The sequence below is a fragment of the Canis lupus genome, chromosome 21 (assembly GCF_003254725.2).
Source record: "Canis lupus dingo isolate Sandy chromosome 21, ASM325472v2, whole genome shotgun sequence".
Classification (NCBI taxonomy): Eukaryota; Metazoa; Chordata; class Mammalia; order Carnivora; family Canidae; genus Canis; species Canis lupus.
This window is the reverse complement of record NC_064263.1, coordinates 43,760,748-43,785,857: the sequence shown is the minus strand read 5'-3', so window position 1 is coordinate 43,785,857 and position 25,110 is coordinate 43,760,748. Positions and strand designations below refer to the sequence as shown.

General features: G+C 39.8%; 1 protein-coding gene across 2 annotated transcripts in view; it reads right to left on the bottom strand.

Moving 5' to 3' along the window:
- NELL1 (neural EGFL like 1) overlaps positions 1–25,110 on the bottom strand; it is an 820,299-nt gene that overhangs the window by 203,236 nt on the left and 591,953 nt on the right. For both annotated transcript variants that reach the window (XM_025459768.3, XM_025459770.3), the window contains exon 15: positions 223–318. In XM_025459768.3, coding sequence (XP_025315553.1) covers positions 223–318 — 96 coding nt within the window. The remainder of the gene's footprint in view (positions 1–222; positions 319–25,110) is intronic.

The following is a 25,110-nucleotide window of genomic DNA, read 5'->3' as shown; positions in this document are numbered from 1 at the left end:
TGGAGGGAGGGCAAGTGAAGTCGCATTTTCAAAGGGAAGATGCCTATTATGCAGTAATCAAAAGGTGCCCAGTTTGGGAGAGGGACGTCCACCATCAACACATGGCATATCAAGTCAACCCACAGGACTACACCTAGAGAAAGAGACCCATTCTCTGAAAGTTGGTCTCCACCCCCCTACCCACCCCCCCCCCAAAAAAAATAACAAAGCAGGCAAGGTTACCTTTCTCACAGTGGCTTCCTGTGAATCCAGAGGGACAGACGCACTTGTTAGGAGACACACAGCTTCCACCATACCTGCAGCCCTCTTGACAGAATGCTGTCACCAAAAAGAAAAAAAAAAAAAAAGATTTCTCTCAGATGTCAATAAGGAAACTCGTGAACAGTGTGAACACAACCAATTCTTTCTTTGTTGCACTGGATAATACATACCCGTGGTAAAAGTTTAAAAGTTTTGGCATACCAAAAGAAATAAATGTAGTGACACCTATTTCACTGGTTTACATGAGATCATTTGAAATAACAGATATAAAGTATTGAGCACAGGGCTGGCATGTGCTAAGTAGTGGTTAGTATGAGCAGCTAGTGCTCTTGCTGATACACTATTGATATATTTTAAGTCAAATAGGATAAATTGAGTAACTAGAAAGGATAAGGTAGGCTGTAAAGGCAAAGGCATTTTAAACACTATTTTGCAACTACTCTTAAAACATCTTTTTTACAATAAAAACATTTTTAGGGGCACCTGGGTGGCTCAGTGGTTGAGCATCTGCCTTTGGCTCAGGGCATGACCCCACGGTCCTGGGATCGAGTCCCGCATAGGGCTCCCTGCATGGAGCCTTTTTCTCCCTCTGCCTGTGTCTCTGCCTCTGTCTCTCATGAATAAATAAGTAAAATCTTAAAAAAAAAAAACATTTTTACATTACTTTACAAGATTTTGGCAGTCAATATATAATTATTTTAAGTATTTATTTATTTGTTTGTTTATTTATTTATTTATTTATTTAGAAAGCACGAGCAGGAGGAGGGGCACAGGGAGAGGCAGAGAGAATCTCAAGCAGACTCTACACTGAGCATAAGCTGGACAAAGGGCTTGATCCCATGACCCTGAGACCATGACCTGGGCCCAAACCAAGAGCTGGACACTTAACTGACTGAGCGACCCAGGCCTTCCAGGTAGTTGATATAATTTTTGATAAGGCATATTTAACTAAGCATTTACTTCTGAATATTTAAGATGTTTCCAACAATTCTTTAATAAAACAAATCCTTGTCCTTATAAGCTAAAATGCTTAGCATACCTCAAACTATTCCTTTAGGGGAAATGCTGCAAAGTGAAAATGGAGTCTCAAAGGGTATGGATTTCGATAAGACTTCAAAAATTTATCCCAACCCCAGCTCAGTGCTACCTTGCTAGCCTCTGAAACAAGGTTAATTTCCCATATTACCTATTAGCACAGTGTAGCTCTGGGAATCTCTCCTTTGCAGTCTTAACTACCATTGTTTATTTATCTATAGTTGATTACCATCTTCCATTTTATCCATTGGACTGTAAGACCCAACAGGACAAGTAACTGTGATTGTTCTTGTTCCCCATTGTAGCATAGTTTCAGAATCTAAGCACACAGTAGATGCTTCAAAATAGTTGAACAAATACGCCTGTATTTTGCAGATTATTCTCATTGGAAAACTCTTGTTCTAACAATTCTTCAACATTTCCACGTGGAATAAATTATCAAGCCTTGCAGGATAACCAATAATTTAGTCTACCAAAACTGCAAAATTTCCCATTAATGAAGATGATTGCAACTTGTTACCGCAGAGTGTGTTTTTTTCACGTGAGAGCTAGCTGAGCACATGTCTTAAATTGCAGGTAGAAAAATGTCACACTGGAAAGATGCCATGGTTCTATTTTGCCATCGTCACATAAGTAATATATGTTTAACTTTAAAAAGCTACGGAACATCTTTGGATAGACGAACACTAGTTCAGGTACACAGAACTTCTCACGATATTTGTCATTCTCCACATCATTTAATATCCCCTGGATAATTAAACATTTTGTAGCTTAGTAATTAACTGTGAGATCCTTTGCATCTGCCAGAGAACAGGTATTATATACCTTGCTATTCAAATACCATTTCCCGTTTTCCAGCGTCTTACTACCCGAGACTATGCAAAAAACATTTAGACAACATCTGTCTTGCTGTGTTCATCACAAGCCAATATGTATATAAGTACAGGCATACAGATGTATACAAAAGCTTTTGCCCCCAAAATCACACATCTGTGCTCTGATAAGTGCCATTTCCAGTAAGGTATCTAACATATAGCTCTGCATCAAAGCTGGAAACAAAAAAATAATGTTTTGCAAGCTGAAAATGACAGATGGAATGCTGGTCAGGAAACGTTTCAAGTGACCCCAAAATAAGACAGGGGTTTGGAAGCAAGAAGCTCAGCTTGGGTTTCTTTAGTGAAACAAATAGCACTTGATCCAGAACTGTGTGCACATAAGCACACACACGTATACACACAAAGCAGCAGACTCATAATATCTGTGTGTTCCTGATTTACTCAACTCTGAAAAAGAAATGATAGAGATTTTGTGAAGAAAGCATGAGATGTTTGTGATGTTCTAAGAATGCAGATGTCATAATAAATATGGTGCTACGAGGATGAAATGAGTTAATATCCAAAAGGGCCTATAAATAGTGTGTGGCACATAGTATTAAAGGAGTATCTTGTTTTTTAAACAAGTATCTTATTAAATAAAATTGTTGAAAGCAATAATGTTATAGCTGTGAAGCATGGGCCAAGAACAAATTGTCTAAGACCCAACAATATAAACAAGGTGTTCAGCTTCATCAAGAGAGGTGAAAGGCATCCCTTGTTATTTATGCTTTCATTTCTAAAAATAGTAGAAGTGGCCCTTATCATGATATTATTAGGTAGGTGTTACTGTTTCTTTTACCAAAAAGGTGAAACTGGGGCTTAAAAATGAAGTACAGGTAGCGATACAGGTAGCAAAGTAGTAGAGCCAAGATTCAAGCAAAGTCTTCTTTGGCTACAAAGTCTTGCCTTTTCTTTCTCTCTCTTTCTTTTTCTTTCTTTCTTTCTTTCTTTCTTTCTTTCTTTCTTTCTTTCTTTGTTTCTTTGTTTCTTTCTTTGTTTCTTTCTTTCTTTCTTTCTTTCCTTCCTTCCTTCCTTCCTTCCTTTCCTTTCCTTTCCTCCCTCCCTCCCTCCCTCCCTCTTTCTTTCTTTTCTTTCTTTCTTTCTTTCTTTCTTTCTTTCTTTCTTTCTTTCTTTCTTTCTTCAAGATTTTATTTATTTATTCATGAGAGACACACACAGAGAGAGAGAGGCAGAGACACAGACAGAGGGAGATGCAGGGAGCGTGGTGTGGGACTCGATCCTGGATCTCCAGGATCACGCCCTGGACTGAAGGCGGCACTAAACCGCTGAGCCACCCGGGTTGCCCTTGCCTTTTCTTTATAGGTTATACTGCAGGTTAATCTGCAATCTGGTATTCCCATGGGCAGCTTTCTTCTTTTCTTGAGGGTAGCTCCATAAGCATTAAGGAAATATAAGTTGAAAGAAAAAATATATGTCCAAATTGCGCATGAGGCATGAAAGGAGGGGGGCAGGGAGCTGCTCAAGTTCCTGTATGTCTTATCTAATCTCCATTTTTGACTGAGTTACAATTGACCAAATCCAGGCACGTGTGATTTTTAAATGGAATTTATCTGGAAGAAAAAAGAAATACATTGCCTACTTGAACCTCAGACTATGACAGAGTAATTTAAAAAAAACGAAACACAAAAGCAAATAAAGAAGGAGCATGCCATCCAAAATTGTAACTACGTGAAATCAAGATCAATGAAAGTTTTGTTTGAATACCTTATAAGACACCAAAATCCACTAGTATCCTACATGAAAGGTTGTAAGTAGATTATTTATATCTGGTTCTTCTTGATCAACCATCAACCTAGCATTTCAAAGAAAACAATTCTGATACTCCGAGGACCTACAGTTTTGTGCAGCATTACTTAGTTGACGGCATAACCGAAACAAGAAGCCAAGTCACCGTCGCACTTTTTCCAGTTTATGAGAAGATAGGATGAGAGAACTGCATGGCTCAAATCCTTGTTCTATATTCTTACCTGTGTCATGTAGAGCAAATTAGTTCACTCCTGTGATCCTCAGTTTTCTCAAGAACAGAGCAATGATGATGATAACACCCATGCCGTTTAGGTTAAATTTAGATTACCAAGGTAAACCACCCAGCACAGGGCACTGCAGGTGTAATGTGCTCAAGAACTGGATTTGACTATTATTTATCACCAGGATCCTATTTTACCAAATAACAATACTATTATGCACCAGTTTTTGTGCTAGATTCTGGAGATGTGGCAATGAATGAGACAGAAAATATCCCTATGCAATGGAGCTTATTCTTCAATGAGGGCTCAATGTCACTCCTCCCTTGACTTGATAAGCTTAGTAATATCATGTGGTTTGCAAGGGAACTTGGAATCATAGCTCCTTTGTAGACTCAGAAAAACTCAGGCATCATGGGCATGTTGCTCTTTTGTCAACCACTTTCCTAATTCCTAAGCATGGCTTGAATAGCTTGCAAATATACAATGAAATTATAAACCTGAATCTGTCATCACAGTGTCATTTGTTATTAATGCACTACCCCGGGGGAGATGTTGCACTGGATCAACTCTGAAACGGTATTATTCTGTTTTTGAAAAGACTCTCTGCAACGTGCAAGAAAATAAACTCACAAAACTCAAAATTGAAGGAGCATTTATCCACAGAAAGAGTACTTGTTTTGTATTAAAAAATTCTCAGCTTGTGAAACAAAACTTGGGCATTAAGGGTAACAGAATGAGAATGTGGGTTTGCAGATGCCAGTTTGTAGACTCCCAGTATCATCAGCATGTGTTCAATGTGACAAACACAGTTTTACACTAATAAGAAAGGGACAACCATTCAAAGTTCTAAACATGTTGCAGGATCCTCTTAAAGTTTTATGGGCACATATTTAGTTTCTAGGGATACCCAGTATCCTGCCAAAATATAAGAAAACCTACGAGTGTCAGTACCATTTGATAAGAGAAAACCCTTCTCTTCTCTCCTGGTTTCCTTGAGGAAGCATTTTTCTTAAGTTTATTTCTTATCTCTCTTTGCTAATTTTGCTCATTCTACCTGTAGAGGTAGAAGCATTACGTTCTTTTACCCAAATTGGTAAATTTGGGAATACCCTGTACCAGGATGATGATTCTCAGGTAGGAGAAGCAGGAGACTAGGCTAGGGAGCACCATACATTTAAAAGTACATAACTGTGACATTTCTAGCTTTCTTTTGGATAATTACTCACTAGATGTGAATCGCATTATTTAAAAATAACCACCAAGGTATCTAAATCAATGATAGCTGATCCTCATGGACTAATGATTACAGGGTGTCATGAATCAGATTATAATTGATTACGTGTACCTAAAATCCAAAAGGGGGAGGAAATATTTAAAACCTATCCATGTTCAGCAAAACTCCATGGCCACCCTGCATCTCTCTTAGAAGTAAGCTGCCTTCAGTTGGAATCAACTTTCCTTACCTCCTGGAGGACACCTTCCTCCCTGGGATGTGGCTGGTGAGTCGACTTTATTCTGTGTTCATTCATAGCAAACTAGCTTGTCTTGCAGACTTAAACTCAGTTCTTCATCTTAGTTCTGTCAATAACGAAGAGGATATCACCTCCATGTTTGCTTTTCGGTTTTTTCCTCACTTCTTTCAGAACATGGTATGTATCAAAGACCTCCTCAAACATTTTTGGTTGTCATAAGATGGCAGGTGAGGTCAGTTTGTTTAGGGCATTTGGTGGGTAGAAGACAGGGATGTTGCTAAACACCTTATAATGCATAGGTTGACCCTGCATAACAAAGAACTATCTGGCCCCAAATGTCAATAGTGTTGAGACTGAGAAGCTCTCTTCCAACTTTACACAATTTAAGTCTATTAGGTCTCTCCTGGAACAAAATTCTGTTATCTTAACTATTTTTCCCATTATTCCCCTCCCAATCTCTCCTCTCAAAAAACAGTTTAAAATACAGAGGAAAAGTAAGAGTAAAATCATTCAGGTAGCTAGTCTGATATATAAAACCAAACATCCCAATGTCTCTAACTCTCAATTTTCCTATCATTCTCATCTCAAGCACACAGTATATTGCATACGTTAATATTTAATCATTGGCCCAAATCACCTTCACCCTTCTTACCATCTGTGTGTGTATCCACAATCCCAACAGTCTTTTGCACTCCCCTTTTCAACAGTAATAACATTAAAAATAGAAATGGTGAATTCCGTTGTTGGAAGACCTATTATGTACCTTATAGACAATATTCCATCTCATCTTACCAATAGCAGCACTGTGCATTAGTCATGCTATCCTCATTGTCAGATGAGAAAGCTGGCTTAGAGAAGCTGCGGGTCACAGTGCTATGACGTGGTACCCTAGGTTTTGAGTCCCATGTCAACCACCTCCCTAAGTTCTCTCTCTTAGAGCTTGCCCACCTACCATGCACAGATAACATGCTGGGTGCTGAGAAGTCTACAACTAAGTGAGAGACAGTCTCTATCCCCAGGAAGTTCACAACAGGGTGACAGGGAGGGAGTGGCACATATAAATCAAGCATAATGAAACATGATAAATGCTACTATAGCAGTATGAAGAAAGTGCTGAGAGAACATGGAAGAGGACATAATAAATTGTGCCTGGTGGACTTGGGGCAGAGCTGGCATTTGAGTTGGGTCTGGAAGAATGAATGGGATTTTTGCCAAATAGAGAAGCACGGGAAAGACGACAGTTCAGGTCAAGGTTTGTCCTGTGGAAAATTACTGAACGGAAGATGAAAATGAGCCAGTGTTTATAACTCACGTCAAGGTTAGAGACTGAACATTAGAAGAGAATGCAGTAAGCCAAGCAGGCAAGCAGGAGCATTTTAGAATCTGTGACTCATCTTCTCCGTCTTCACATCTCCCATCCACTTCCGAGATCTGTGAGGGATCTTTCTTTTTTTGTGGGGGATCTTCAGGCACAGTAATATCTGCATAAAGACTTTTCTTTTGTTCTGTCCATCATTCTAGTTATTTGCTTTAAGATAACGCTGTGCTAATTATTTTTTACTACACTAAATAGTAAGAAATAAGTTTTATATTGGAAATTGTCATGTACACATAACCAGTAATAGATGATTGACTCGGTCTGTATAATGTAATTCTAGATTTTCTACTGTATTGCCTTGCATTTCATTGCCGTGTATTGTACTCCATTCTCTATCATTTATAAAATACAACTATGATCCAATGACTTGCTTCCCCAGCCCACTAAGCCTGCAATTTAAACTGTGCCCTTATTTCATACATCCTCGGTAATCATTGTATTCTTCTAGTCCATAGCATCGCGTGACGGTGTGTGGGGGCACAGTCACTTTTAGATTAGTCTTAAGATTTTAGTCTTAGCTCTAGAAACACTGGTAGAAGAAAATGTCCATACATGTCACTACTTTCTGTGGATATAGTCACAACAGAGGCCCTGCAGTCTGGAAAGTCAAAATATTCACTAGATGGACCTTTATAGAAAATCTGTTACAGAGGATAAACTAGATGGGAATGGCACAGGTTGAGTGAAGAGACAGTGCATCCTTTTACATTGTTTTTTTTTTTTTTTTTTTTTTTTTTTTTTTGCAGGGGGGGGTGGGGAAGGGCATGCCATAGATATGCGTCTCTAACTGGACTGTAAGATTAAGGGGCCAGGGTTATATTTTTCACAATTCTGCTTTCCTCTATATCATCTGGAACTCTGGTGATACTAAACCTCTACTTTTTTGACAAATTAATCACATAGAGATTTTGGCAAAATAATTATATAGAAAAAATCATGTTTGAAAAGACAGTTTTGTATCATGAACTGTATCATGAGATTTGAGATAAAAATTTGACAAAGTCAGATCAATTCAGTTTTAAAAATGTATCAAACATTTGCTGTGTATTCAGACACTAGATACTCTTAAGTTATGATCCCTGTTCTCTAGAACCTCAGATTCTATTACACTGGTTCTCCCTGAGGGCAATCCTCCCCTCCCCAGGGGATATTTGGCAATATCTGGAGACCTTTTCAGTTGTCACAAATGGAGAAGAGTGACTAGGGGGTGTACCAGTGGGCAGAGACCAGAGATGCTGCTGCTGAACATCCTGCATGCACAAGACAGCCTCAGAGAAAGAAATTATCCAGCTCAAAATGTCAACGGTGCCAAAGTCTAGAAAAGGTAGAGAACCCTTTATTTAGTCATTCAACAAATACTTACTGAACATCCTCTGTACCAAAGATTATTCTGAGAACCAGGGATTACAAAGAACAGATAAAAATATTCCAATTTATGGGTCTATAATCTAGTGGGAGAAGATACAAAACAACAAAATAGATGTATAAGTGACACAGTAAATTAGATGATAAGCTGTGTAGCAATAAATAGAAGAGAACAAGGGAGTGGGGGCTGTGCCAGCCTTTAATAAGGCTGCAATTAAATAGGGGGATAGTGAAGCCCTCACCAAGCAGGTGATATACAAGTAAGACCCAAGTGGAAGAAGAAAGAGTGAGCCAACAAGCAGAAAAGTGTTCCAAGCAGAGGTTACAGCAAGTGCAAAAGCCCTAAGGTATAGAGTGTACAGATCGTGTTGTGTTTTGCAGATCCTAGCAATAATGTCTACACGAACTCAAAGGAGGCAGAGAGAAGGAAAGGATAGCTTCTTCCTAGAAGGTCAAAAAAGACAAACAGCTGATGCCTGAGCTGGATCAGAAAAATAGTGAATAATCAGGCAGGTTGGGGCCAAGGACAGTCAAGTCAGGGGTGGGGAGGAACAGCACATATGAAGGAACAGCACAGCTCCAGAAGCATAGAGCCCTAGTGGTAGAGCCAAAGAAGGACTGAGCTTGTTGGAAGACATGCCATGAGGAAGGAGAAGCAGTGACTGGAGCTGGTATTCTACTAACCCAAGCTTTGGGTTGTTTCACTGAAGAACCACTTCTACTCTGCTTTCCTCATCAGGTACCCACACTCTTAGAAAGGATTTAGGACTGCCAATATTGTCTTTCCTGCAATTCCTTTCATTTATAATAAGACGGGTGGCTTTTCCCAAGGAAGTCACAGTCATAATGTTGAACATGAACAGGTTTCACGAGTTTAAAGTCTCTGAGACATAGAACTGGAGGAAACATAAAAGGAAGAGCAATTCGACAGAACATCTCTAAAAACCTGGGAATGAAGAATATTTGGTTCTGATTTTGTGCACATCGGGGTCAATCATTGACACATTCCCCGATCAACATGGGTGTCTGGGTAATTCTTCTGCAGAGCCTACAGCTTGGTGAGTGGTTAAGATTCTGGAAATGGATCTAGATTCCAGTCACAGTTCCAGCCCTTACTAGCTGATTGATTCCCACCCCTCAACTTTGGTGAGATACAACTGACATAAAACATCGTATAAGTTTAAGGTGAAAAATGTGTTGACTTACTACATTTATATATTACAAAAGGATTACTGCCATGATCTTATTTTGAAAATTGCTTAATCTCCTTAATTAAGCATCAAATTCCTTATCTGTATAGTTAAGGCAATGAGTGAACCTACTGCATACGGTTACTCCCGGATTAAGGAGTGCATGTAAAGTACCTGTCACGGTGCCCACGAACAGTAAATGCTCTATAATGGTTAGTTCCTCTTAAAACTGTCAGTCTCTTTCTCTCTAGGTTAATTACCATAGTGAAGCAATTTCTTCCCAAATGTGAAAACTCTTTGTTTTACTGGCATAAAAACTTGATGCCAGGGTTTGAGAGTTTGTTGAGGACTAGAATCAATAGCAAGAAAAAATAATGAGGGATTAAGACAAAAACCTAAGAAGAGGATCAGAGTAAGAGTTGGTGTTCGAATGTCAAAAAGCAAAATTCAGGAATTGAGTCAAGGACTCCCTACGATGTAAAGACTAAGGCAACAGTCAAATTACATCTTTGCCACAAAAACTCTTTCAAAGCAATTTGAAATTTGGTGTTCAGCATTTACAGGAGCGCTAAGAAAAAGGAGCATGCAAGTGCTATCTGTGAAAAGCAGCTGAGGAGAAGGCCCGGGTGAGGGGGGTCAGAAGGTTTCCCGCTGCACTGCCATACTGGAGCTAAGACAGATATTACCCCAGGAGGTCACAGTCTGGAGATTTTTAAGAAATAAATTCCAGCAAGCTCTCCCAGGGAGAAGCATTCTGTGATTTTATATATCCACATGGAATGAGATGTTAAATCTTGAGTGAGATATGAATCCAGGCTGCAGTGACAGTAGCTGGGTCATTTGGGTGGACCAGAGTTCCTGAGAGGGCTTTTCCATTTCCCACCTCCATCTTGAAATCGGAGCAATTTCTCAGATTCGTAAAGCATTTTGTGCTTTTGTTGAAAAAGTGCTCCACAAGAATCCTAAAGGGCAGTTTGTAATGGTACCTTCATTCTGTAATGAATGGGGACAAGGAGAGAAGTTAGATGACTTGCCCAAGAAAAGGCTAACTATTAGGCAGAGATTGGAGAATTCCAGGCTCTGGCATTCTGACACAACGTCAGGTGCCTAAGAAGTGATGCCGACTTCTCCCAGTGCGAGAAAGCTTGTTTGGGTTTTTTTAAGGAGCGGTGGGGGGTGAGGTGAGGAGAGAGGGTGGAAACAAGGGCGGAGGGAAAGATGAAAGGAGAAAAAGAAGAGAGGAAGAACAACTGTCTTAGTGATCAAACATTACAGCAAACACTGCTCTTCCCATCTCCACTCTTTCTAATACCAAACACACACACACACACACACACACACACACACACACACACCTAGACTGTCAGATGACATGCTCTGGGAACATGGGCTGTCTGGGTGCAAATCTTGGGTCTTTTTCTAGCTGGGTAACCTAGAGCTTATCAAAAAAATCTGTAAACATCATTTTCCTCATGACAAAATGGGAAATTAAAACAGCACCTTCTTCATATGATTGTTGTGAGGCATAAAAGTTATTGTAGGTCAAGCACTTAGAGCCACCAAGTGCTCAACGGATATTAATAATTATTGGAGTTATCATCATTGGTTATATACATATATACACAGATGGGAAACCCATCTAGGGAAAAAGACACTGTCATGGGAAACTAAAGGTAAATGAACCCCTAACCCACAGGGTTATCGGGCTGTGGTTTGTATTTTGTGGAAGGGGTACTATATTTCAGTTCCACGCTTCCAGGTCCCAAGCAAGAAATTCAAAATTAGAATTATTAATTATCATGTGGGAGAAGGCAAAGCATTCCAAAGAGCTCTACCTACCAGGGGATTCAAAAACATACATTTGACCTTTCTTTGGCTGCCTTCAAAGTCGAAACCCAGGGTCCTCTTAGGTGAGCCTGTCTGATTAATGGCTAGTCTCATGCTGCACATACCCGCCGGGCCTCAGTCTTCGCCAGGGCCCGGTTATCTGTCTTTCTAGATGTTTAGCTATATCTCACCTACAACATGAGCTGCCCTCATTCCTGAGCTAATGTTAGTTTTGAAATATCTAGGCTCAAGTCCTTCAAAATGTATTTCGAATTTATAGCAGCTCAGTGAAGGTAAAAGAGCACAGGCCCTGGAGTTGGAGAAACCTGGATTCAATCACTAGCTGTGTGACCTTCAGCAACTGACTCACCTTCTCTGAGCCTCCATTTGCCCACGTGTGAGATGAAGACAAGACCACCTCTTCTTCAAGTTGGGGCGAAGGTGACAGGGTAAATACGACAGCAAGTGGCACAGAGCCTGTGCGTTGCCTCCCTCTACAGAATGCTCCCTTGCCACTTGTCCCCAGCAGCCTTATCCCCCCAGGTGCTGTTCCCCAAACATACTGGGCTCACTTGTGCATCCATCCGGTGCACCCATGTGATACTGAACACGCAGGGATTAGGCAAGCTGCCACTCCTGTTTCCCCAGGGGGCTATAGAGGAGTTTTCATCATGTCCATCTTGGCCCAGCTCAGACTCTCAACTGGAAGGGAATCCTTTCACGGAGAGAACTTTAAAATCTCTCTCCCCTATCCACAGTGTGCAGGAATGCTGAATCTGCTCAGTTACTACAGTCTCAGCAGATAAACAACAGTTTGAGAGTCCCCAGGTTGGAGTGACGGAACAAGGGCATCTCACGGCCCCTGCCGGTGTGCGTGGCGCAAACTTCACAGGAGAGCAGCAAAGCTTCCCATCGAAATCAGTCCGTAACATCTGGGCCTTAACTGTTCTTCCTTAAGAATGAGTAAGAAGGAAGAAACTCAAGTAAAAAAAGCCTGTAAGGGACCATAACACCACTACACAGGTCCCAACATGGATCAAATCTACTATCAAGGCCACAGTGATCAGGAATCATGCCTCATTTTTCATTGGTTTATTTGTTTGTTTGATTTATTTATTTATTTATTTATTTATTTATTTATTTATTTATTTATTAATTATTTGGTGGGAAGGATTGTGAGATGATTAATATTAGAACCCACTGCAGGCCTTAGTAATTTCATTTTTATAATGCTACACTTAAAGTTTATTTTAATAGAGCACGGGTTTAGCAGTTCTCAATGTTATCATTTTTTTTATCAAGTTCTCAGTTAAAATTATAAAAAAATTATTCATCTGGTCATTCAAAAATGATCAGTTGAGATTCAACAATGCACCAAGTACTCTGTTAGGCAGTTCACACAGAACAATGGTCAGAGCAGATAATGCTCCTCATCTCAAGAAGCTTATCTTTTAGGGGAGAGAAAGAAAACACTACACGAAAGTACAAAACGTCAGATGACAGTAAGTGCTATGGCGATAACCAAAGTAAGAAAGATAAGCAGTACTAGGGAAGGGGTTACTATTTACACTTAGGGTAGTCATGAGGCCTAATGGACTGACATTTAGACAGACACATAGAGGGAGAGAGAGCGCGCAGGCCAGACAGATATTGGGGGTGATCAGTATTTTGGGCAAAGGGACCAGCTTAGTGCTAAGGTCCTGACATAGGATCGTACTTAGCGTGTCCAGGAATCGCAAGGAGGCCAAGCGAGTCAGCAGCTGAATCCCAGATCACGACAGAAAGCTCAAGGAATGTCAGATCTAGGGTCGTTAGAATATTTAAGGACTCTGTTTTTTTTTTTTTCACTCTGAATGAAATGAAGAGCCACTGGAACATTTTATGCTCAAGAGTGTCATATGTCATTTAGGCTTTAACCTGATCTAACTGCTGTGTTGAGGAAAACACACCACGGGGTTGGACAAGCGGTGGCAACAGCAGACAGGCTGGTTAGAAAGCTATTACAACCCAGATGTGAAATGGATGGTCCCCTCGACAAATGTGCGAGAAGTGCAGGTGCTAAGGTGTGAGAGAAGTCAACGACCCCTCCAATAATCTGTGACCCAAGTAGATTCTGCAGAGCAAAGGCAAGATCTTTGCCCAGAGGAGACCAAACTGGGTAAGCAGCATGTCTTCACCCCTTCTTAAAGAATTTCGCCCAGAATTAGGGAAGGTTTCTCTCTGGCAAGAACATGAACTATATTTATATGTATTTTCTCTCCTTGAATTCTTTTCCCCATTAATAAAATGTTAACTCCTAGTTGGCCTCCAAATCTCAGCCAAAATGTCTCCTGAACCGGGGATCATTTTATAATAGAAGTCTGTTTCCCACCCCATCTAGGCTAGATGCCTGTATTAGTTTCCTAGGGCTGCCATACCAAATTACCACTGACCTGGTGAGTTCCAACAAGCACAAAAAATTATCTTTCCCAGTGTGAAATCAAGATGTTGGCAGGATTAGTTTCTTCTGAAGACTCTGAGGGAGAATATGTTCCATGCACCTCCTGAGCTCCTGTTGGCTGCCAGAAATTCTGGGTGATAGCTTCCTAAGTCCCATATCTGCCTTCATCTTTGTAAGCCTTTCCCCATGGGGAAGGGAATCACATCTCTCTCATATAATGACACCAATCACTGGATTTAGAGCCCATGCTAAATCCAGCATGGTATCACCTCGAGATCCTTCACTAGATCTGCAAAGATCCTATTTCCAAAGGTCACACTCACACATACTACAGGTGAGGACTTAGAATATCTTTTGGGGGGCCACTGTTATACTCACTATATGTCTTCTCCTTGATTCCTCCTGAGTACCATTGGCACATTTCATCATAGCACTGACCATACTGTCGTCTAACTGCCTTCTTGCTAATCTGTTTGTCCTAATAGATTTGAGTGTCTCAAGCAAATAGACCATGTCTTTCATCTCTCTGTCTCTAGTTTCAAGCATGATTCCTGGTACAAAATACATACTCAATTGCTCCTTATTGAATAAATTACAAGTCTTAGAAGTAGACATCTGAAACCAGCAAAAGATTTAGCTGAGTATCGCCAGGAAGTTTAAACTTGCTATTATCACTGAAGACACTCAAGTGTTTGCATCTAATGTTGGGCTTTTATAAATGCTTTGGCTTCTGTTCTTCAACAGAATGGAATACAGGGAAAATGGGATTATACACCTACATATTGAGCAATGGAGAAGAAGAATTTTTTTTTTTTTACAAAAATGTATTTATTTATTTGAGAGAGAGAGAAAGAGCACATATAAGTCAGGGAGGGGCAAATGGAAAGAGAGAGAGAGAGAGTGAGAGAGAAGTAGGCTCCCTGCTGAGTGAGAGGTCTATGAGGGCTCCATCCCAGGACTCTGGAATCATATCCTGAGCCGAAGGCAGACACCTAACCAACTGAGCCATCCAAGTGCCCTGAAAAGAATTCTTAACCATAAGAATAGAGGCATTTATTTAATATTAGTTGCTTTCAAACTTTTAAATAAAATCTACCTCAATAGTTAAACCATTTCCTTCTTTTTAAAAAATATTTTATCTATTTATTTGAGAGAAAGAGAGAGAGAAAAATCACAAGCAAGGGAGAGGGGAGAGTAGCAGAGAGAAAGGGAGAGCAGATTCCCTGCTGAGCAGGGAGTCCAATATGGGGCTCCATCCCAGGATCCTGAGATCATGACCCGAGCCAAAGACAGAGGCTAAACTGACTGAGACACCCAGATGCCCCATCCTTCTTCTTTCATTAGCCACTCATCATGCTATCACTTGCCCCTTGCTATTTTCCAAGAGTGGAATCAGGAATGTTTAACATCTAGAATGAAATCTTATCCCAGAGTCATACTCGAGAAATTACTGGAGTGGGAAAATAGTCTCAAAGCAGTAAGCATGAGAGAAAAGGTAGACAGAGATTATTGGAGATAATTAGATAATCTCTAATAATTTGAGATTATTAACCCAAAGTGTGTTTTGATTATGTCTCAACTTAGGAAAAAGGAATTGATGATCACTAGATAGAAAAGCGGTGAAATTGAGAAGTAGGAGACAGGAAAAAAAAGGGGAAGGGATAGAAGCAGAGACTGGCTACACAACAGAAGCCATGCCAAAGGTGAGAAGCAGAATGCTGGGGGCTGAAGACATTTCTCAAGATGAAGATGAGAAGAACACACAGAGAGAAGATAGAGAGGATCCAGTCTCAGAATAGGAGTCCCCTAAGCTCATGAGAGCAATGTCTTGAGATATTTGAGATATTTGAGCAATGTCTTGAGAAATGACTGCAGATATGTCTCATTATCCATGAGACTTATGAAATCCTATGGCTACAAAGAGGCAGCAAGTAAAAGGATGGTCTTATTTCAAAGCCACATCAAAAATGTTAATGATTATCATCTAGAAGATTGTGAAACCTAATGAAAGGCCAAATCAATTCCCATTCACTGTATGGCTTTCATAGAGTATTACTGTGATCAGTAATACCAGATGGAGTGATACTGAGGACACACTGACCATGTAGGGGCTCAGACTGATGCTCACTACGATAGAGCATCAAGCTTAACTGTGATACAATAATTTACTTAGACCTACCCTATAGCATTACAAGCAGAAAACACAAAAAGGTACCTCTGCCAAAGACAATCATCTAACACAAACATTCCCAAACTCAAAGGATCAAAATCAGTCTATAATTTTAGATTACAGTTAAATGAAAGGGGAAATATTTTCCTAAGTAAATACAATAGAGTAAGTTCTGTTTTTTTCCCCCCAAAAGAATTTCAGAGTGAGACAAAGCAGTGTAGATAAAAACAACAATAACCAGAACACTATGCAATGTCAAAACCATTTTCTAGGGGCCCCAGCAACCTCTTTTCCTAATGTAGTACATTCACTGAGCAGTTTTTCATGCTGATAAAACTGAGGTTGATGCTGCTAATACTTGCTGAACAGACTTAGGTAGGTGCTGGTGAGTTACATTTCCCTGCAACTCTACAGACAGCAGATAGGTTAACTATTCTCAGATGTGATGATGCTGCCAACTTCCATAAAAAAAAAAAAAAAAAAAAAAAAAAAAAAAAAAAAAAAAAAAAACAGACACACACACATTAATGAGGGGTGAATTTCACCAGTTGGAGTCCTCTGTGGCATCACACATAGAACTTCTGCTTTCAAAGCAAAAAGAATGTGTTCCTCCTGCTGTGTTCTTTCAACATTCACTAATAAGAGTTGTGGGTCTAAACGAGTGTCACCCTCCATCATTACACACACACACACGCACACACACACAAAATCATTATGTCCTTGTGTTCTCTCCTCCCCATTTCATTGCTACTTGGTCAGACACATATCATTTCCAAGTACCTCACTCCTCTCCCTGAGGACTTATGAAGATTCATTATCATCCACAGAAGCCTTCCTTGGAAGACTTACGATGAAGCCATCATAATCTGACTCTATCCTGACTTTCCTCAAGTTTTCTTTCCAGTATTTCTCAATATATTTTACCTAATTCACCATAAACAAAATTCTCCCCTGGAATACTTCAGTATTTCACATGATTCTCCACCCTGTAATGCCCTACCCTCACTTAACAATTCATCCTTCAAGACCCAGTTCAAATGGCATCCTTTATATAGGGACTTTCTCAGCATAGATACTTCTTCTATCTTGCTACCCTGAATCTTTGCTATAATCATAGCCCTTCGTAAAAGTATTGCATATTTACTATATCCAGGTGGTGCCTTCATCATTTAAAACTATTTATATATTTTAATCCCACCCATAAAGCTATAAGGTAGGTGTATTATCTTGACTTTATAAATAAGGAAACAGAGGCTTAAAGGGGACAAATACCTTTCAAATTTATGTGGCCCATGAGTGGTGAAGCACTGCTTTGAAATGACTCACATTGTTTTGAAATGACTACTTTACATGTAATTTATTACTACCCATGCTTACAAAGAAACAAGAGCCCTGAAAATCCTCATTTCTGTATTTCTCCCTGTGCCCAGAACAGGGCCTGCTATACAGTAGATAAGTGGACAGCATGTATTTAATGACTGGAAGGATGACAAGTACAAAGGACGTTCTTTTCTCTAATCTGTACTACCTTGTTTTTGTATTTCCTTTTATGTCCAAAGTCTTTATCATACTGAAGAAACAGAACTTAAGTTTGGGAAATAGCTTGATCATGTTTCTCCCTCCTAAAGTTACCTTAATGATTCCATCCAAGGAAAAGTAACTTATTATAAACAGAAAAGCAACTCCCAAAGATATTTCTATGCAATGTGCACAGCAATACTTCACTCTGTCTCTGAGCTTCCAGCCATTTCTGGTCATTTTCGTACTCCATGCTCAGCCACATCCCTGTTGTCTCTACCTGTTTAGGTTAAATCCTTGTCCTCCACTCTCTTTCTAACTCTTAAGAGTTTAACCTTTTTTTTGAGCCAATTATCTCAAGTATAACCTGGATACTCCTGCTAGACACTTCTTATTCCATAGGCTCCAAATACCACCACTGATAATGTAAAGCACTTGGTAAGGAGGTAATAATTCTGTATATAATAATATGTATATAATAATAACTCTGGCTCCCAGAACTCTGCCTGGAAAAACCTGTGCTTAGCTCAATTTAGAGGTCCTTTTTTAAAAAATTAATTAAAATATTTATTTATTTATTTATTTATTTATTTATTTATTTATTTATTTATTTGAGAGAGAGAGAGAGAGAGCAAGAGCGAGCACATCAAGCAGACTTCTCGCTGAGGGTGAAGGCCGACTGGGGACTCAATCTCACAAACCTGAAATCATGACCTGAGTCAAAATTAAGAGTTAGGTGATCAACTAACTGAGCCACCCAGGCAGGTACATCAAGTTTATTTGAGTGAGTGAGTGAGTGAGTGAGTGAGTGAAAGAGAGAGAGAGAGAGTGCGTGCACGCATATTCCTGTAGAGAAGGGGCTGAGGGAGAAAGAAAGTCAAGCCAACTCCATACAGACTCTACTGAACCTGACACAGGGCTGGATCTCACCACCTTGAGGTCATGACCTGAGTCAAAAGCAGGAGTCAAGCACTCAACCAATTGAGCCACGTAGGTGCCCCTCAACTCAAAACTCCTGAGAAGAGAAATTAAATGGATGGAAATTTCTTGTTAGCAGTAATGACTCAGTGCTTAAGCATGTCCAGAATTCTGTTAAAAGTTAAAACTGAGTACCTTCAGGGAAATAGCACCTCTGGTGAATATCTTATGATTCTATTCCTTAAACAAGCCAAGTTCTTTCCCCACTTCACAGTCTTTTCATTTGTTGTTCCCTTTGCCCAGAATATTATTCTTCAAGTTGTTCAGGTGGTTTATAGCCTTAATTCATTCTGACCTCCAATCAAATGCCACCTCTTCAGAGATCTCTTCCACAAATGGAATCTATAATGGGACCACTGCCACTCTATGCCTTCACCCTGCTTTATGTTTCTTCATAGCACTTGTCTCCCCAAACCATCATAGTGTCTATGGCAGTAGTGGCAGCAGCACTGGTGCCATTTATAGACACTTAATCTTGACCAAATCATGTACTTAAACCCTTTGCATGAATTGGGTATATAATCTCCACAACTAGCTTAATTTAATGGTTGGTTATTTCTATTACGTACAATGTTGCAGACAAGGAAACAAAGAGAGAAGCAATTTACATCCAAATCAGCCAATGAGTAAATGGCTTGTGAGTGGGATATGGAAGGATAAATAGGAGTTTTTAAGGTGAATAAGATGGCGCAAGGCATTTTAATGCATGCAGTGAATTTTTTTAACCTATTCATCATCCATTCTCCATTTAAAGTAGCATCATTTGTTATTTTAAGTTCCAAAATCCCTCTTATCCCTGCTTTTAGTTCTTGTGGCTTGGGAGGAGTTCACGGCATGTTCTAAGAATGGACAGATATATTAAGCCAATTCAAAAAGAATATTTTCTTTATGCTACTGTGGGGCTGGGGATGGTAGGAAGTATTCTCATTTCAATGGAATTGCTTAACCAACGTCTAAAACCACCGATGGTCATCTTCCCTTTCACCTGAGAGCTGCCTGAGGAAAAAAAAAATCTAACAGAAAAATTCTGACTGAAGGAATGGGGAGAAAGAGAGTGATTTTCCTCATATTAATTAGGAAACCTTAAGTCCAGCAATGCCTTTTCTATCCCTGCATCGTTAGTTTAATGAGCCAATAAATTCCCTGCATGCTTGGGCCAGTTCGAGTTGGGTTAGTATTACCTCTAATTGATACATTTCTTACGAATACAGCAAAAAACAGGCTTCCATGTATTGGGAACTTCAACTAATTCAGTACTGTTGGAAATTCAAGTCCTAAGAAAAAAGTGACAGGAGATGAGACTGGAGGCCAAAGCTGACCGTGAGCTTAAGTGGATAAAAACTGATGTGATATCAAGGCACCTGTGACTGCTATTGCTGGTTGCAGAGACCTTCCTGATAAGGTTTAAAATGTCACGAACAGTTCAGAGCACACCCAACAGCCACGCTGAAGAAACTGCTCTGAAACATGAAGAATTCACTGGGAGAAGACATCTTTTTGAGGAAGGTAATTTAGAGCAGCCCCCAAACCCACACTGCCCCAGATGTCATGTAGCATTGCTACTGCACACTACAGTAGACAGGAAATGGTTCAGTAGTGTGAAATATGATGGCTTTGAATAAAACCAGGACCTGTGGCCAGAAGGTATAGGTTCGTGTCCTTGGAATCTCTTCTTGATCATATAACCAACTGTGTGGCCTTAGAAAAGTCACTTAGAACTTTTGAAATGAAGGGAATGACCGCCACCCTACCCCCGTACCTCCCGTCAACTTAACAGAGTTTCAGAGAGGTCCAAATAAAATATGAATGTGCAAAGGCCTTGGAAACTGTAAAGTTCTATGCAAGTCTGTTACTGTTAATGTTGTCAGGAGATCAGGGATTGAGTGTAAGCTTTGACATTCATTTTTCTCTGTGATTCTGATCAAGTCATTGAGCTCTTGGGATCTCATTTTACTTCTTTTTAAGAAGAAATTGAAACTCAATGGTATTGAGATGTTCCTTCCAACCATGACATAATTTCAGTAATTCTCCAAGTCTGTAGTTCCCCCTTCGTGAAAAGAAGCAAATTGCCCAAATTAACAAAGTGGCAAATAGGGATTTTCCAGAAGGCAAAAGCTAAGCTACTTCTGAAGTCAGAGCCCAATCTCAGGTAAGTACCATGGCCAGCAGCACCTATAGCTACAACACTAAGAAGCGAAATTCCCAGTGTTAATTCTGAGCAACAGATGAGTTAAATTTGCATCGACTATTTGGTTTAATAAAGCAGTTAGTTCATTGTGGATTCTTTGAGAAATACTTCCATAAAAATTGTTAAAATTAAACTTCTGGCACTTAACAAATTAAATTACAAAGAAAATTCACTTACAGTTGACACATCATTCCCTGGAGAAGCAGAGTAACTGAGGTGTTCATAACACAACAACTATCATTACATAGCATTTTCACAGCCAAAAATTGTTTTGAAATTCACTGAAACACTGTGAGGAGGCAATCAGGCATTACCCCCATTGTAAAGGTAGGAAAACTGATGCTCCTGATACAACCTTACATCAAAACACATAGTACGTGGACTAGGTGGACATTTTAATGTTGGGTCTTTTGACTTCCAAGTCTCTATTAGGCTATATTCCCTCATGGCAGCCACTGTACCAGGGTTACCATTAGATACCATGGTTTTTCATTTTATGTTATGCATACAGAAGAGACTTTAGTTTTTAAATAGGGGGTAAAAACAAAAACAAAAACTGACAAACAAAAAGCTGTTACAAGAGGTCTAAATCAGCCAAGTGCCATTCTGCAGAGCTCACATGAGTTTTCTGTCCGGGTTTACACAACCAAATACACATCATGCAATACTATTGTTTCTACACCAAATTTCAGGCCCAATGCCCACATGTGTGATTGATGGAACTCAATTAATACTGCTCTCTGCTGCCTGATTTCTTAGTGACACCAAGTTATCTCAGCATGTTACAGCTGCCCTGAAATCTCTTCACCAGCTCCTGCTACAATTGGGTATTGATTGAAAAATTCTATTACTGTACTTAGTTACATGGCTTTCAATAAACAGGTCACAGACAGCACTGTGGCTGGTTCAAGGAGAGCTCAAAGACCAGAGGGCAGTGGGATACCTAGAAAATTAGCAAGAAGCTATAGATGCTCAGGCTGACTACACGTATCTCCTTATTGGCACGTGACCTGGTTATTTAGTAAATACTGACTTGCCTCTGGTCCCCAGATGAGGCAAACCTGCTGGCTACAAAATTGAAAATATTTAACAGCAGCCAGATTGTACTTCAAATTAAAATGAGAATAAGGACTTGGCATGGGATGGTTTGGAGGTGCTAACACTCCCAGTTGAATTAACATTGAGCATGCTCTTTAACCTAGGCACTGGGGATGCTGAGCCACATAAGACAGGATTCTCATTATCCAAAGTTGGCAAATTATAACCCACAAGCCAAATCTGGCCTGCTATCTATTTTGGGGAATAACATGTTATGGGAACACAGTCAAGGTCACTTATGTATTGTCTTTAGCTGTTCTGCTGCAACATCAGAGCTGAATTGCTATGACGGAGACCACATGCCCACAAAGCTAAAGTATTTACGACATGGCTTTTTACAGAGAAACCTTGCTGACCCCTGAGCACTGAAGTCTATCTCAGTGGGAGAAACAGGTACTATTGGATGATTTGAATATAATATCCTAAATTCCTGACAGAGCATAAGATGATAACTAACCCTTAAGGAAGAGCACCTAGGCCCTCCATAGGCTGCCAGGAGGTTCCTAACAGCATGAGCAGTTTCTGAAAGAATGGACAGAGTTGGTTCACTAAGAAAGAGAGAGCCAAGGCACAAGCAGAGGCACCGTGCGATGAAAATTGCAAAACTGTAGAACAAGATCATGCCAATGCGTGGAAATGCAATCTACATAGGAGCCACTGAACTATGAGTCTCAAGAGGAAGGCAGGAACTTGGTCAGAGAGAGTCTTATATGGTATCCTGGGGGTCTGGGATTTATCTATAAGAAATACTAGGCTATGGAAAGGATTATATAAGAGGATAGTCAAAATTAGTATTTTGGATTGATCTCTTTTGGAGCAAAAAGGCAATAACATGGATGGGTCTAGAGAGTATAATGCTAAGCAAAATAAGTCTGTCAGAGAAAGACAAATACCATAGGATTTCACTCATATGTGGAATTTAAGAAACAAAACAAATGAACAAAGGAAAAAGGAGAGAAACTAAAAAATAGACTCTTTACTATGTAGGACTGGTGGTCACCAGAGGGGATGTGGTTGGGGGAAATGGATGAAGCAGGTGATGGGGATTAAAGAGCACACCTGGGAATCCCTGAGTGGCTCAGCGGTTTAGCGCCCGCCTTTGGCCCAGGGCGTGATCCTGGAGTCCCAGGATCGAATCCCACGTTGGGCTCCCTGCATGGAGCCTGCTTCTCCCTCTGCCTGTGTCTCTGCCTCTCTCTCTGTGTGTGTCTCTCATGAATAGATAAAATCTTAAAAATAAATAAATAAAGAGCACACCTACCATGATGAGTACTGGGTAATGTAGAACATTGTATATTGTATACCCAACACTAATACAACACTGTATATTAACTATATTGAAATTTAAAAAAAAATAACGAAACAAAAGAGCATGAATTGGAAGAGAAAATTGCAAGCCACTTTGGAGGTAATTCAATGATCCAAATGACAGATATCTGGGGTCTAGGCTCTGCTCTCAGTGAAGTTTCCATTCAATAATATTAAAAGAGAGAGACTCGAGAAGAGAAAAATGAGTATTTTCCTTAAAAAGGATTCTAACCAAAAACATAGCCAGTGTCTCTGGTGGACTTTAAGCACCGAATCTAAGCCTGAGCATAGAAGATCACTGGGGGGATGCCTAGGTGGCTGAGCAGTTGTGCGTCTGCCTTTGGCTCAGAGAGTGATCCCTGTGCAGAGATCGAATCCCGTATCAGGCTCCCTGCAGGGAGCCTGTTTCCCCCTCTGCCTGTGTCTCACCTCTCTCTGTGTGTCTCTCATGAATAAAATCTTAAAAAAATAAAAAAATAAACAAAAAAGGAAAAAGAAAATCACTCAGATGCCTGTTTGGTGGATGCTGAATATAATAAGGAGGAGAAAGATAACTAAAAATGTGCTCTGTGCCAGACACAGTGCCATATATACTCTTATTTGACTCCATAGTTGTAAATAAATAAATAACAAATGAAATTATACCCATTTATTTTAATTTTTAAAATTATACCCATTTTAAAATGAAGGAAACAGTCTCCCTTGAGATCATATAAATAAAGTCCCTAGTAGGGACCCTGAGACATGATTAGTGCTCAACAGAATTTTGGTGCCTCCTTTATAAGAACACCCTGAGACATTATCATTACTGAACACAACCAGAAGTGAAGGCTTTCTCATTTCTTAGATGATTTTATATACCTCCTTTTACCTAAGCCTTTTGTTAGGTATTCAGGATTCAGTGGAGACAAGTCAGAACAAGCTTTGGCATCACAGTGGGTACGATCCATGATATTGCTGGACATAACACCCTTATTGTAGCGGGAGTATAGTCTGGAAGCAAAAGTCAGAGATTTTGAGTAAATTCCATATTCTGATCATATATACACAAACTCACATGTCCCCCTAACTCTGGAGATATTTGGAAAGAATGAACAAAATAAGATCTCAATTGGTTTATTCTTTAAAAAAAAAAAGATAATCTTAAATATACAAAGTTCTTTATTTGAGACGGTAAACTCCTTGTGAAGTTGGTCGTTCTCTGCTTCAAACCCACATGGATTATTATGCTGTCAGGTGTTAATCAAACAAGGAAGCCATTAGACTGAGGTGACATCAATCAATGTACAAGCAGACTATGTAAGCATGTGAAAACCTGAGCCAGAGTCAATTCCTGTAAACATTTTAGGATTAAGAAATTCGAACTTAACCAATCACAAACATCCAAGTAGGCTTTTCCAAATAAGGCAAGCACTTAAGCTATAGCCAATCTAATAATTTTCTTGTTTTGCTTCCATGTGTGCTCTACCAAAGCCTCCCCCCCCTTAGTTCCTGCCAGCAGAGTGTTACTCCGTTCAAACTGATATCTGCTCAAATAAACTCTCATTAATCTTAATGCACCTCAGTTTCTCTCTTAAGACAAGGGAGTAGGTTCCAAGAGCTAGTTGGTTTGGCATTTAGCGTAGAGTGATACACAAATAAGCACTTAATAAATACCTTTTGATGGGGATAACGGAGTGGTCTGGGGAATAGTTTCAGCTCCTGGCCATGTGTACTTAGCTAGAGAAATGATCTTTCCTTATCCTCCAGTATCAGTTCTCTCCCAATTAATACCATTCATCACACCTACTCCAGACTCCCACAGTCATAAGCTCTAATTACTTTGTCTGAATTATCAACGTGGGGTCTTGTTTAAAAATGCCTGAGCTTCCTTTTAGGGTAAGATTTCCCTTTGCCTGTCACAAAAACACTTGTGAAAATTCAAAAACAGGTACAGAATACACTAAATACGAATTTGGGCTTTTTTGGTGATGCTAGGAAGCCACACAGATGAACAAGGTTCCCCATAGCCAAGAGTTT